We start from the raw sequence: 12,500 nt of genomic DNA on the forward strand, positions 1-12,500 counted from the left end.
GCTCTGAGGGTTTTCTCTCATTTCAGGTATCTCACGTGACCGAGTGTGGGAGCTGTACCTATTATTCCTGCTGGGTTGTACAGTGCAAGTTATACAGTATACAGACCTTGGTGCATTGTGTGTTGTGCGTGGACTCTATGGCATTCCACATTGCCAAAGGGTGGGTCTAACTTACCACTTTCACTCGTCATGGTTCTTTCTTGTGAACTTGCAAGTGACTGATTTTATTCCAGGAATACTTTTTTGGTTCAGTTACAGAGGTCCCTGTGTACATCGTTAAGGCTGGGCCAGAGCGGAAGTGCGCATCCCCGTTAAGGTCGGAGATGGAAAGAGCGAGTAATCTGCGAGTTTAGAAGAATGTATGGGTGTCAATATGTAGGAAATAGTTAATGGTTCGGTAAAGTAAAGTATAGTAAAGACAAGGACACAAAAATTTACCACCTCAGACCTCCACACACACCTGTGATGCACAATACTAAAGGTGTCCTCTAAACCTTTTTTTTTGTGCGTGTATATACCTTTGTGTTTGTGTGAGAATGCACTCGCGTGTGTGCATGCGTATTTGTGTTTGTGTGTGTAAAATATGAGTGTAGAAATATTTGCTTGTAATTCATATATCAAGCGTATTATGCATGAGATACGTCTGTCATCAAAGGGCATTACGAACGTCGACACATACAAATTGCGTCTCGCTTTTTCTAGTGAAGTTTGGAAACGGTTTACGACGCATTAAACACTCAGTTAAACGTCCTCATCACCTTGACCTGGCGAATTTCAGAGATACGAAAAGCTTAATCATTACACATCGCTTATCTGTTGACCAGTTTTATCCAGTCAATAACGTTATACCGTGGATTGCTATTACTTAAAATAGAGCTTGATGATAAAAGAAAGAAAGAAAGATAAGAAGGACCGCCCCTTTGACTGGGTCATGTTACTTTAAAAGATCCAAAATGAAGTGACGGGGTTTTTGTTTTGGCCTGATTGGGTCCCATCAGTCACGCCACTACAGATTCTTCTTATCTGCGGGAATACCCAGGGCTCTCTTTCGACGCCATGGACGTGATAGTGGTCACCAAGGGCAGCGTTGGGGCGATAACGAAGGGGTATAAAAGACCCAATCATTGTACAGGTTTTCACTCAAATCAAGGACTCAGAGCTTTGAACAGACTCCACCTGGAACGGTTTTTAACGCTGCATACAAGGTGAGGACCAGCAACTACTTTTTAAAGACATCTTGATTGTTGAATTGTTTGTTTGACACATCTGTAATATGTTCTGCAGTGACTATGAATAATTTCACTTCGCTACATCGACAGAAAGATGGCCAGCACCCTTTCTCGCGCTCTTCCCCGCCTCGTCTCTTCCCTGCACACCACGCCCATCCTCAGGCGCCCACGCTCTCACAAGGCCCTCGCCAGGACCATCACCAGCTTCCACGGCCTGCAGGGTCTCGCGCAGCCATGGCGGGTAAGACTATGTACGCTGCCTTTGCCTTGCTCGGACTTGAGACAAGGCTGAGCTGAAAAGGCGTGTTATGTATGCATAACATTTGTTCCTCATTATATATCTATAAAGAGAAACCAAGAAGCAATGTTAGACGCTAACGCCAGGCCTCTCTCCCTTAGGTACCGACGGAAGAGGCCCCTGAGCTGGTGGAGAGCGGGGAACTGGCGCTGCACTTGGAGGCCCTCCAGCGCTGGCACGACGAGGCCGAGCTCCTAAGGGAGGTGAGAGTCCTTCCTCCAGGTGTTGACGACCAGATCAACCTCGAGGCAGAGACTCGAGGCCAAGTCAAGGACCTGATGGAGAGTCTGATTGAGGAGGAAATCCTTGACTTCCGTCGGGGTTGGGTCCTCGCCTCCAACTTTTAAGGCCTTCCGTAATTCCATTTCACTTCCTGGTCTCGCCTCTCCAGCCTGTTTCGTCTGTACCTTGAATGCGTAGTTTTAGGATACAGTGACTGTAACTCTCTTCTGAGTTATTGATGAAAGGTTTTTTCTTTTGACAAGGGACATTTCCCTATTAAATGTTTGTGTTGTAATGACTCAACCCATGTTAAACTATAAAAAGGGTTGTTAATTGAGGATCTGCTTTTATACTTATGTGACTGCGATTTTGTCGATATTGAACAAAATATCTCATTTAGCAAATAAAAGACTTATTACTGAATTTGACAAATAAAATACTTGTATGTATATCTAGTATTTCTGAACATTCCTCATATGAATCTTCTTGACTCCAAACTAAGTTAATGAAGGACATGTCGCCTTCAGAATCTCAAAAAGAATACCTTGGCTTCCAACTCGTGTTACTTCATTGTTGCATGGAACAGCGAATCGGCTTTTCCATTACCACTAATTGGCATGGAGTTGAAGATAAATTTTGGATTAGTTATGATTGCAAATTAAACAATGATGGAAACTGAATCAACTCCCTTCATTTTGCTGCCTTCGTCTGGTACCAGTTGGTACCAATCCTAGTGTTCAGTCTCTTGAATCTATCGACTGGACAGTTTCTCGAGGTCCTTCGGCACATCCTTCTAGGCAGGAGGACATAGCCTTCTGAGGAAGGCCATGTCCTGCTTTCGCCTCTCGGTCGCTGCTGTTGGGCAGTGAGGGACCTTGAGGCCTCTCCCTTCCACTGCAGGCCTGCGTTTCGTTTCAACCGAGCAGTAAACACATCATCCATATTCATGACATGGAGAAAAGGATGGAAGGGAAGAGAGAGAGAGAGAGAGAGAGAGAGAGAGAGAGAGAGAGAGAGAGAGAGAGAGAGAGAGAGAGAGAGAGAGAGAGAGAGAGAGAGAGAGAGAGAGAGAGAGAGAACCCCTGTGAAAGGCTTCGACATCAGATTCGTTATCAGCCACTTCTTCGATAGTAGTCACTGACCAACTTGGGCAAGTCCGGAACATGTTTGCGATAAGACGTCGCCGATATCTTGTTTTTGTTCCTTAATATGAACGAAGAGCCTCGTTTCTGTGCATGTATGAACACACTTTTAAGAAAGATGAACAATGCATAAATGACGAACCAAGTGGAATATAGATGGAATAAACGCAAACATAGATAGTCAAAGATCAGCGTCAATTGACTGCTTAGTCGTACTATCTATAAATAGTCATCAGTTTGACAGTCCTTACAGGCTAGATCAAAGATAAAGAGAGTAATTAAACTTGAGCCTAGTTTTTGAAACGGGAACACAGTATAACCCTTGAGATCGAAGCCTCATGTAGAAATACCGAGTCTGTGCAGACGAACGAACACACATGATCTAGGGAAAAGGAAGGGTTTACACAGGAAGCTTAGGCGGTAGGCACACACACACACACACACACACACATATATATAGACACACATACACACGTTTACAGAGATTTTTTTTTCAGAAAGTCTAGTGTAATCTTGAGAATCGACACAAAATAAGTACCGTTTCACGTAACCTAACCAAAAGCTAAAGCAGACGAGATAGTTACATACAAATTCAGATATACAGATTTTGACAAATTAAGTCAGTCCATCCTGCCTTAATCGGGAATCAATGATTTAAGGTATTCTAATATTTTCTCCTATTACTGGACTGTCAACCCATATATTCATCTGTCGATTTATACATCTATTTATCTATCTGTTCATCTCCCTGCCCATTTATCCATGCCTTTATATTTCCTTGTGTATGTGTTAAAGTATGTCTATCTATAAAACTCTATTCCATTATCCATTTGCCTGTATAATCACTTGCATTCAAACTTGTCTATCCACCATGCATCTACATACAGGAAATGTGTCTGTGTATGTATCCCTATACGTTAACATTGCATGTATGAGTATGAATGCGTACACTTTTGTGCATGGACCTTTATATTGGTGTATATTCCTCCAAAATTAAAATTCGATGCTAAGACTTTTATCTCGAAAGACACAATCTATATTTGTCTCGCCAAGTGTGTCTCGCGTCCCCGTTCCCCTCCCGTGCCCACACCTAATAAAATAACCAATGAAGTACAAATCTACCTCAACCTCTGTTAATCACTATGGTAATTCGTCTCTTTACAAAAAATCTCATTTTTGTTGGGCGTGGAGAGGCTGGGGGGGGGGGGGGGCAGAAAGAGCATACAACTCTCTTAATTCTTCTTCTAAGATTTCATTTTCGCCAAGGCACTGCGTCGGGTCCCTCGCGAAATTGTAGTGCATGATGTATAGTCGGTCTTTACTGTTTTCAATAAGATTATATAAAATGCACATAACTATATTAAAGACAGTAATGGCACACACGGATACACAAGCGCTCGCACAAACACATACGCACACATCATTTCGTTGGAGATAACGCTGTCAGTATAAAAAGATGGCTTATCGTGCCATCTCCGAGCTGGTCACATAACCCATCCGAAAACACGGCATTCGTGCAATGTGAGTCTCACTTACTGGGCTGTTCTCTGTGTTCCTAAGAAATCCTAAATTGTTTACTAAATTCCGGTGAAATACAAGTGCCTCTGTTAGTGATGGCATATTGTTTTTTTTCCTGATCTCATAGGTACTTCTGTATAACGCCTTTTATCATTTCATGGGCAGAAAGACAAAAACAAAAATGGCCAGCACTCTGACCCGCGTTCTTCCCCGTCTCGTCTCCTCCCTGCACACCACGCCCATCCTCAGCCGCCCACGCCCTCACACGGCCCTCGCCAGAACCATTACCAGCTTCCACGGCCTGCAGGGTCTCGCACAGCCATGGCGGGTAAGACTGCACTGCATTTGTCTTGCTCGCATGTTATGCATGTATCTATCTATCAAGAGAAACAAACTAGCAATGTTAGGCGCTAACGCCAGGCCTCCCTCCTTTAGGTACCGACGGAAGAGGCTCCTGAGCTGGTGGAGAGCGGGGAACTGGCGCTGCACTTGGAGGCCCTCCAGCGCTGGCACGACGAGGCCGAGCTCCTAAGGGAGGTGCGAGTCCTTCCTCCGGGCGTTGACGACCAGATCAACCTCGAGGCAGAGACTCGAGGCCAAGTCAAGGACCTGATGGAGAGTCTGATTGAGGAGGAAATCCTGGACATCCGTCGGGGTTGGGTCCTCGCCTCCACCTTTTAAGGCCTTCCGTAATTCCATTCCCGACGCCAAGGTTCCATGTCAGTGAACTTACTTCGACCTTGACTGTTCACTCTCAGGAAGGAAGCTGAACACAGCATGCTGTTCAGGCGACACCAGGGGCTCTCCCTTGAAGCCCCCGGCCACGAGCGACGACCGAAGCCAAGCGCCTTCCACCTCGACGACGAAGGCGCTGTCACGGTGGACGAGGATTCACTTCCTGGTCTCGCCTCTCCTGCCTGTCTCGCCTTAAATGCGTAATTTTAAGATACAGTGACTGTAATTCTCCTTTGAATTACTGACATGATTGCTCTTGACAAAGGATTTTTATGTAAAGTGTTTTGCAATGACTGCAACCCACGTTAAAGACAAGAAGGGTCGTTAACAGAGGATCTGTTTTTTATACTTATGTGACTGCGATGTTCTGTCGCTATTGAAGAAAATATCTCATTTCAAGAATAAAATACTTCATGTTTATCTAGTATTCATATATATCCTTATCCAGTATAATAAAGTGAGCGATAGACAGACAGAGAAAGATAGAGAGAGAAACAGAAACGCACGCACACAGAAATGATAATGAGAAAAGAAATAGAGAGACGTGGGGGGTGGGGAGGGCAAACAGACATACACTAGCACACATGCGCACACACATGCTGAGAAATGAGAATGAAAGAAGAAATAGAGAGAGAATGATAGGGAGACTGAGATAATGAGTAAGAGAATAAGGATATGAGAAAGATGTATATATATATGTAAATGTATATAGAAACATGGCATCATAATCAAACTGATTATCAGGGCCGCTGTCGACAGCGCTCACAGTCCGAACCTCAAGGGCGTGACTTGTCTGGAGCAAAGATTAAAGTGATGGAAATCCAGATTAATCTTCAGTGAGGGAAACAGGTTATTTATATCCCAAAAACTGCGTCCCGGAACATCCAATCTAGAGAAGGGTGGAGAGGATGTGCTGTGTAGTACATGCGGGAAAGGTAGGCGTACATACTTACGCGAATATATACGCATACATACACGTGAATCTTTTAACGAAACTGTATTTATATCATATTACTGAAATATGTATAATAATGCTATGTTGTGTATTCTCTGTTTTTCGCATTGTCATCCGTGGACCTTGAATGCGGTTTTAGGATACAGTGACTGTAACTCTCTTCTGAGTTACTGATGAAAGGTTTTTTTCTTTTGACAAGGGACATTTCCCTATAAAATGTTTGTGTTGTAAAGACTGCAACCCATGTTTAGAGATAAGAGGGTTCTTAATTGATGATTTGTTTTTCTAGTCATATGACGACGATTCTGTTGCTATTGAAAACAATTATCTCATTTAACAAATAAGACCGTATCGAATTGGATAAGTAAAATACACGTTTATCTAGTATCTCTGAAAAGTCCTTCTTTGAATCCCTCCTTTAGACTTCAAAATAAGTTAATGCAGGACATGTCACATTCAGAATATATTCAGGAATAGCTTCACGAAAGGACATTTTGCTAACCCCCTTTCATTTCAAATGTTACTTCATTGTTGTGTGGAAATTAAATTGAACGGCGGCTCTGCTTTTTCATTAGCACTGATTGGCTTAGATTTACAGATCAACTTTGAATTTCTAGATAAACAATCGTCCAGACACATTGCGTTCGCTTATGATTAAGGCCATGTCCTGCTCTCGCCTCCCGGTCGCTGCTGGTGGGCAGTGAGGGACCTCGACCGTGACCTGCGTTTCATTTCTCAACCAGGCAGTAAACATGTCAGCCATATTCATGCCATGGAGAAAGGGGAGGAAGGAGACAGACAGACAGATAAAGAGAGAGAAAGAGAGAAAGAGAGAGAGAGAGACTTTGAGAAAGAGAGATATTGAGAGAAAAAGAGAATCCCTTAAACTAATCCCTGTGAAAAGTTTCGACACAAGACTCTTTATCAGCCACTTCTTCGATAGTAGTCACTGACCAGCTTGGGCAAGTCCGGAACATGTTGGCGATAAGACGTCGCCGATATCTTGTTTTTGTTCCTTAATATGGACGAAGAGCCTCGTTTCTGCGCTCGTATGAACACACTTTTAAGAAGGATGGACATTGCAGAAAGAAAAAAGAAAGAAAAAACTATGGGGAATATAGATGGAATAAACATACATAGATACTTAAAGCTCAGCGTCGACTGATCAGTCACACTATCTGTGTATAGTACTCACAGTCTGACATATGTGGAGCAAAGATAAAAAGGTTGATAAAACTTGAGCTTAATTTTGAAACAGGAAAAAGGTATTTATAACTCTTGAGAGCAACGCCTTGTACAAGAATACCGAGTCTGTGCGGACGAATGAACACATGATCTAGGAAAGAGGAGGAGTTACTCAGTAAGCTTAGGCGACGCACACACACACACACACACACACACACACACACACACACACACACACATACACACACACACACAAACACACATACACACACACACATACACACACATACACGTTTGCAGACATGGAAAACTGTTTTATAAAGTCTGGTGTAATCTTGAGAATCGGCTCAAAATAAGTACCGATTCATGTAACAAAACCAAAAGCTAAAGCAGACAGGTAAGTTACATATACATATATAAAGATTTTGAAAAAAAAATCAATCCAACCTTAAATGGAAAACAATGATTTAAGGTATTCTAATATTTTTTTTTTCATTACTGGATAAGAATTCTTTACATATGGAGAATTTGTCTCTATATAATCTGTTAACCCACTTAACTATCAATCGACCTATTCATTTATCTATCTGTTTATCTTCCTGTCTATTTATCCATCTCTTCATCTCCCTGTCTATTTATCCATCTCTTTATCTCCCTGTCTGTGTATCTATCTCTTTATCTCCCTGTCTATATATCTATCTGTATATCCCCCTGCCTATTTATCTGTCTTTATATTTCCAAACGTATTGGTCTATATAACTCTATTTCGGTATCCATTTATCTACATGATTATTTGTATACAGATTTGTCTATCCACCATACTCCCGCATACAGGCAATGGGACATGTGTCTGCATATGTGCCCTAGTACAGTATGTTAAAAATGTATGCCTGTATATATGAGAGAATGGAGAGTAAGTGTGTGTACACTTTTGTGCGTGGACCTTCATGCTTATCCATATTCCTCTTAAAAAAATGGACTTTTAACTCGAAAAACACTTTCTATATTTGTCTCGTCCATGTGTCTCCCCATTCCCCTCCCGGACCGATACTTTTACTAGAAACAAGGAAGCAAAATATTACCCAAACCTCTATTAATCACTAAGCGAATTCGTCTCTAACCCTCGAGTTATTGCATCTTTACAATTACGATAACAATGCAGAAGAATGGACTTTCTGCACTGCTTTTAATGGAAATTCATAACACACAACACATCTGAAAACAATGATGGCACACGTAGACACATGCGGCCACACAAACACACACACACCATTTCGTAGGAGATAACGTGTCAGTATAAAAAGATGGCTTATCGTGTAGGTTTCACTCAGACCACAGACTCCGAGCTGGACAGACAACCCATCCGAAAGCTTCTTAGCACACGACATTCGTACAATGTGAGTATCACTTTCTGAGCTGTTCTCTGGGTTCCTAAAATGACTATATTCCCGGGTAATGTGAATGCCTGTTAGTGGCAGCGTATCATCTGAAGAGTTTCTGTAGTGATATCACAGGCCCTTATGTAACGCTTTTTATCATTTCATAGACAGAAAACAAAAAATGGCCAGCACTCTGACCCGCGTTCTTCCCCGTCTCGCCTCTTCCCTGCACACCACGCCCATCCTCAGCCGCCCACGCCCTCACACGGCCCTCGCCAGGACCATCACCAGCTTCCACGGCCTGCAGGGTCTCGCGCAGCCATGGCGGGTAAGACTGCACTGTCTTTGCTTTGCTTGCACTTGCAACCTATAAAGGCATATTATGTATGTATATATCTATAAAGAGAAACCAAGAAGCAATGTTAGACGCTAACGCCAGGCCTCTCTCCCTTAGGTACCGACGGAAGAGGCTCCTGAGCTGGTGGAGAGCGGGGAACTGGCGCTGCACTTGGAGGCCCTCCAGCGCTGGCACGACGAGGCCGAGCTCCTAAGGGAGGTGCGAGTCCTTCCTCCGGGCGTTGACGACCAGATCAACCTCGAGGCAGAGACTCGAGGCCAAGTCAAGGACCTGATGGAGAGTCTGATTGAGGAGGAAATCCTGGACATCCGTCGGGGTTGGGTCCTCGCCTCCAACTTTTAAGGCCTTCCGTAATTCCATTCCCGACGCCAAGGTTCCATGTCAGTGAACCTCCTTCGGCGTGGACTGTTCACTCTCAGGAAAGAAGCTGAACACAGCATAAATTTCAGGCCGAACCAAAGGCTCTCGAGCGACGACCGAAGCCAAGCGCCTTCCACCTCGACGACGAAGGCGCTGTCACGGTGGACGAGGATTCACTTCCTGGTCTCGCCTCTCCTGCCTGTCTCGTCTGGACCTTGAATGCGGTTTTAGGATACAGTGACTGTAACTCTCTTCTGAGTTACTAATATGTTAATTGTTCTTGACAAAGGATTTTTATGTAAATTTTGTGTTGTAATGACTGCAACCCACGTTAAAGACAAGAGGGTTGTTAACAGAGGATCTGTTTTTTTATACTTATGTGACTGCGATGTTCCGTAGCTGTTGCAGAAATTATCTCATTTCATAAATAAAATACTTAATCCCTATCTAGTATTTCACAAATGCCCTCATATGCATCCTTATATTTTTGCTCCAATATAAGATAACTGAAAGGCTACTATCAAATAAGAGAAGAGAAAACACACAGAGGGATAGGAAGGCAGACTCACATTCACACACAAACACGAGCACATAAAAATGAGAATGAGAAAAGAGAGACTAAGACGAACGAGGTTTTGCCCTGAGTGAGCTCTGTGTCCGAATCGAATAACTCGATAACACTAATGATTCGTGATATTTGTTTGTCTTTTAGACTGACATATCAACAAATCAAGATACACAGTTTATTTTGTGGTATTTTTGAGCCTGCAAGGTTTTATCATAGAGGTACATAATGATTTTTAAAAGTCAGTATCAAGTCAATCGGACACAACGAAAATTCTTGCCATGTAGTCGATAGTTTTTGATTGACCAACATGTATTTGGTGTACTACTAAAAAGGCACAAAAATATTTTATGCGCCTTTAAAATATTTTGCATTAAGGGACTCGATTCGTAATTAATGAAAATATAAAATTCCATCTGAACCTGAGTGAAATATATCTAAAATATCACGCTCTGATTGGCTTGCCAGAGTGCATCAAACTGTTTCAAAGTAGCGGCAACGACTTTGACACAAAAAGAAAATACGTTTCAACATGTCCCAGTAATGTTCGCATAAGGGCAACATGTCATAACTTGCATCAAACTGTTTGGGGTTTCGGGGATACTACAAAAAGGCCTTAAGAGAGAGAGAGAGAGAGAGAGAGAGAGAGATAATGAAAAATAGACTGAGAATGAGTTTGAAAATAAGAAAATAAGATAAAGAAAGAGACATGCCATCGTAGTTAAATTGTGCATCAGAGGCGCTATCGACTCAATCTCAATCTCAATAATAATGCTAATGGGCGCTAATGAGAGCATAGCACACATATTGGTTTGATTGGTTGGTTGCTGGGGGAAGAGAGAAGGATCAAGGTGCAAGCGGAAGTGTTTGTGAAGGTGTTTGTAGTGTTAAGTGTTTAGTTTGTTTGTGAAAGTGTTTTAGGATCGATGACTGTAACTCTCTTCTGAGTTACTGATGAAATGATAATAGCCTTTAATAGGGAAGATTGTGTTGTAATGACTGTAACCCATGTATAGAGATAAGAGGATTGTTGATTGATATGTTATTCTTAAATGACTGCGATTCTGCCACTAAAAAAAATTCTCTCAACAAATAAAAGACATTGAATTTGACAAATATAATATTTACATGGTTATCCAGTATTTCTGAACATTTCTCCTATCAATGTTTTGGACTCCTAGATAAGTTATTGAAGGATTAGTATCCCATTCAAAATCTCATAAAGAATACCTTCACGAAAGGACGTTTCTGCTGATCACTTTTCCATCTCAAATGTTACTGCATTAGTGTGTAGAAAATGAGTTGAATGGCGGACCTGCTTTTCCATTCCCATTCACTTAGTCAGAGTTATGAAATTAAAAATAAACTGGATTAGTGATTAATAAATAAACCACAATGGACTCTGAATCAACTCCCTTCTTTTTTCCGCTTTCGACAGGCAACTTGCCTCTTGAATCTATCGGCTCGACACTGAGCTCCTTCCACGAGGTCCTTCGGCACATCGTCTGGACAGGGTGTGTTCGGTTCTGAGGAAGGTCACGTCCTGCTCTCGCCTCTCGGTCGCTGCTGGTGGGCAGTGAGGGACCCTGAGGCATCTCCCTTCCTCTGCCTCGACGCTGACCTGCGTTTCACTTCTCAAACAGGCAACAAACACGTCATTCCTATTCATGACATGGATAGATAGATAGATAGCCAGCGAGAGAGAGAGATAGACACAGAGAGACAGAGACAGATTGAAAGTAAGAGAGAGAAAGATTGAGTGAGAGAGAGAGAAAGATTGAGCGAGAGAAAGAGAGAGAAAGAGATAACCCCTTAATATAATCTATGGGAAAGGTTTCGACATCTAACTCTTTATCAGCCACTTCTTCGATAGTAGTCACTGACCAGCTTGGGCAAGTGAGAAGATATCGCCGATAACTTGTTTTTGTTCCTTAATATGGACGAGGAGCCTCGTCTCTGCGCGTGTACGAACACACTTTTAAGAAGGATGGACATTGCAGAAAGAAAAAAGAAAGAAAAAACTTTATCTCCCTGTCTATATATCTATCTGTATATCCCCCTGCCTATTTATCTGTCTATATTTCCAAACGTATTGGTCTATATAACTATTTATCTATATGAACATCCATTTATCTATATGATCATTTGTATACAGATTTGTCTATCCACCATACTCCCGCATACAGGCAATGGGACATGTGTCTGTACATGTGCCCTGGTACAGTATGTTAAAATTGTATGCCTGTATATATGAGAGAATGGAGAGTAAGTGTGTGTACACTTTTGTGCGTGGACCTTCATGCTTATCCATATTCCTCTTAAAAAAGAAATAAAATCGACTTTTAACTCGAAAAACACTTTCTATATTTGTCTCGTCCGATACTTTTACTAGAAACAAGGAAGTAAAATATTACCCAAACCTCTATTAATCACTAAGCGAATTCGTCTCGAACCCTCGAGTTATTGCATCTTTACAATTACGATAACAATGCAGAAGAATGGACTTTCTGCACTGCTTTTAATGGAAGTTCATAATACACAACACATCTGAAAA

The 12,500-nt window shown here is 42.1% G+C and overlaps 2 protein-coding genes and 1 long non-coding RNA gene across 8 annotated transcripts in view; all 3 read left to right on the forward strand.

Annotated features, from left to right (window-relative positions):
* The window catches only part of LOC138864377 (uncharacterized), a 3,502-nt gene extending 3,127 nt beyond the window's left edge, over nucleotides 1-375 (forward strand). Inside the window, exon 2 of the long non-coding RNA XR_011399132.1 lies at nucleotides 253-375. This is a non-coding gene — a long non-coding RNA (uncharacterized lncRNA). The remainder of the gene's footprint in view (nucleotides 1-252) is intronic.
* Nucleotides 376-1,041: 666 nt separating this feature from the next.
* Nucleotides 1,042-5,564, forward strand: LOC113819222 (uncharacterized). Of its 2 annotated transcripts, none has more exons than XM_070131066.1 (3): nucleotides 1,042-1,205; nucleotides 1,320-1,470; nucleotides 4,845-5,564. In XM_070131066.1, the coding sequence occupies exons 1-3, from the start codon at nucleotides 1,057-1,059 to the stop codon at nucleotides 5,088-5,090; spliced, it is 546 nt and encodes a 181-aa protein (XP_069987167.1). In that variant the 5' UTR covers nucleotides 1,042-1,056; the 3' UTR covers nucleotides 5,091-5,564. The 2 variants fall into 2 exon arrangements, with proteins under 2 accessions (XP_069987167.1, XP_027227273.2); XM_027371472.2 differs by lacking the exon at nucleotides 4,845-5,564 and adding an exon at nucleotides 1,629-2,198.
* A 3,009-nt stretch (nucleotides 5,565-8,573) lies between these two features.
* Nucleotides 8,574-12,500, forward strand: part of LOC113827131 (uncharacterized) — a 19,736-nt gene continuing 15,809 nt past the window's right edge. For 3 of the 5 annotated variants that reach the window (XM_070131067.1, XM_070131068.1, XM_070131069.1), the window contains exon 1: nucleotides 8,574-8,681. In XM_070131067.1, coding sequence (XP_069987168.1) covers nucleotides 8,589-8,681 — 93 coding nt within the window. In that variant the 5' untranslated portion in view covers nucleotides 8,574-8,588. Of the gene's footprint in view, nucleotides 8,682-8,830; nucleotides 8,992-9,117; nucleotides 9,828-12,500 lie in introns of those variants that run through there. The other 2 variants (XM_070131072.1, XM_070131071.1) reach the window with 2 other exon arrangements.

This window comes from Penaeus vannamei, chromosome 16 (genome assembly GCF_042767895.1).
Source record: "Penaeus vannamei isolate JL-2024 chromosome 16, ASM4276789v1, whole genome shotgun sequence".
Lineage (NCBI taxonomy): Eukaryota > Metazoa > Arthropoda > Malacostraca > Decapoda > Penaeidae > Penaeus > Penaeus vannamei.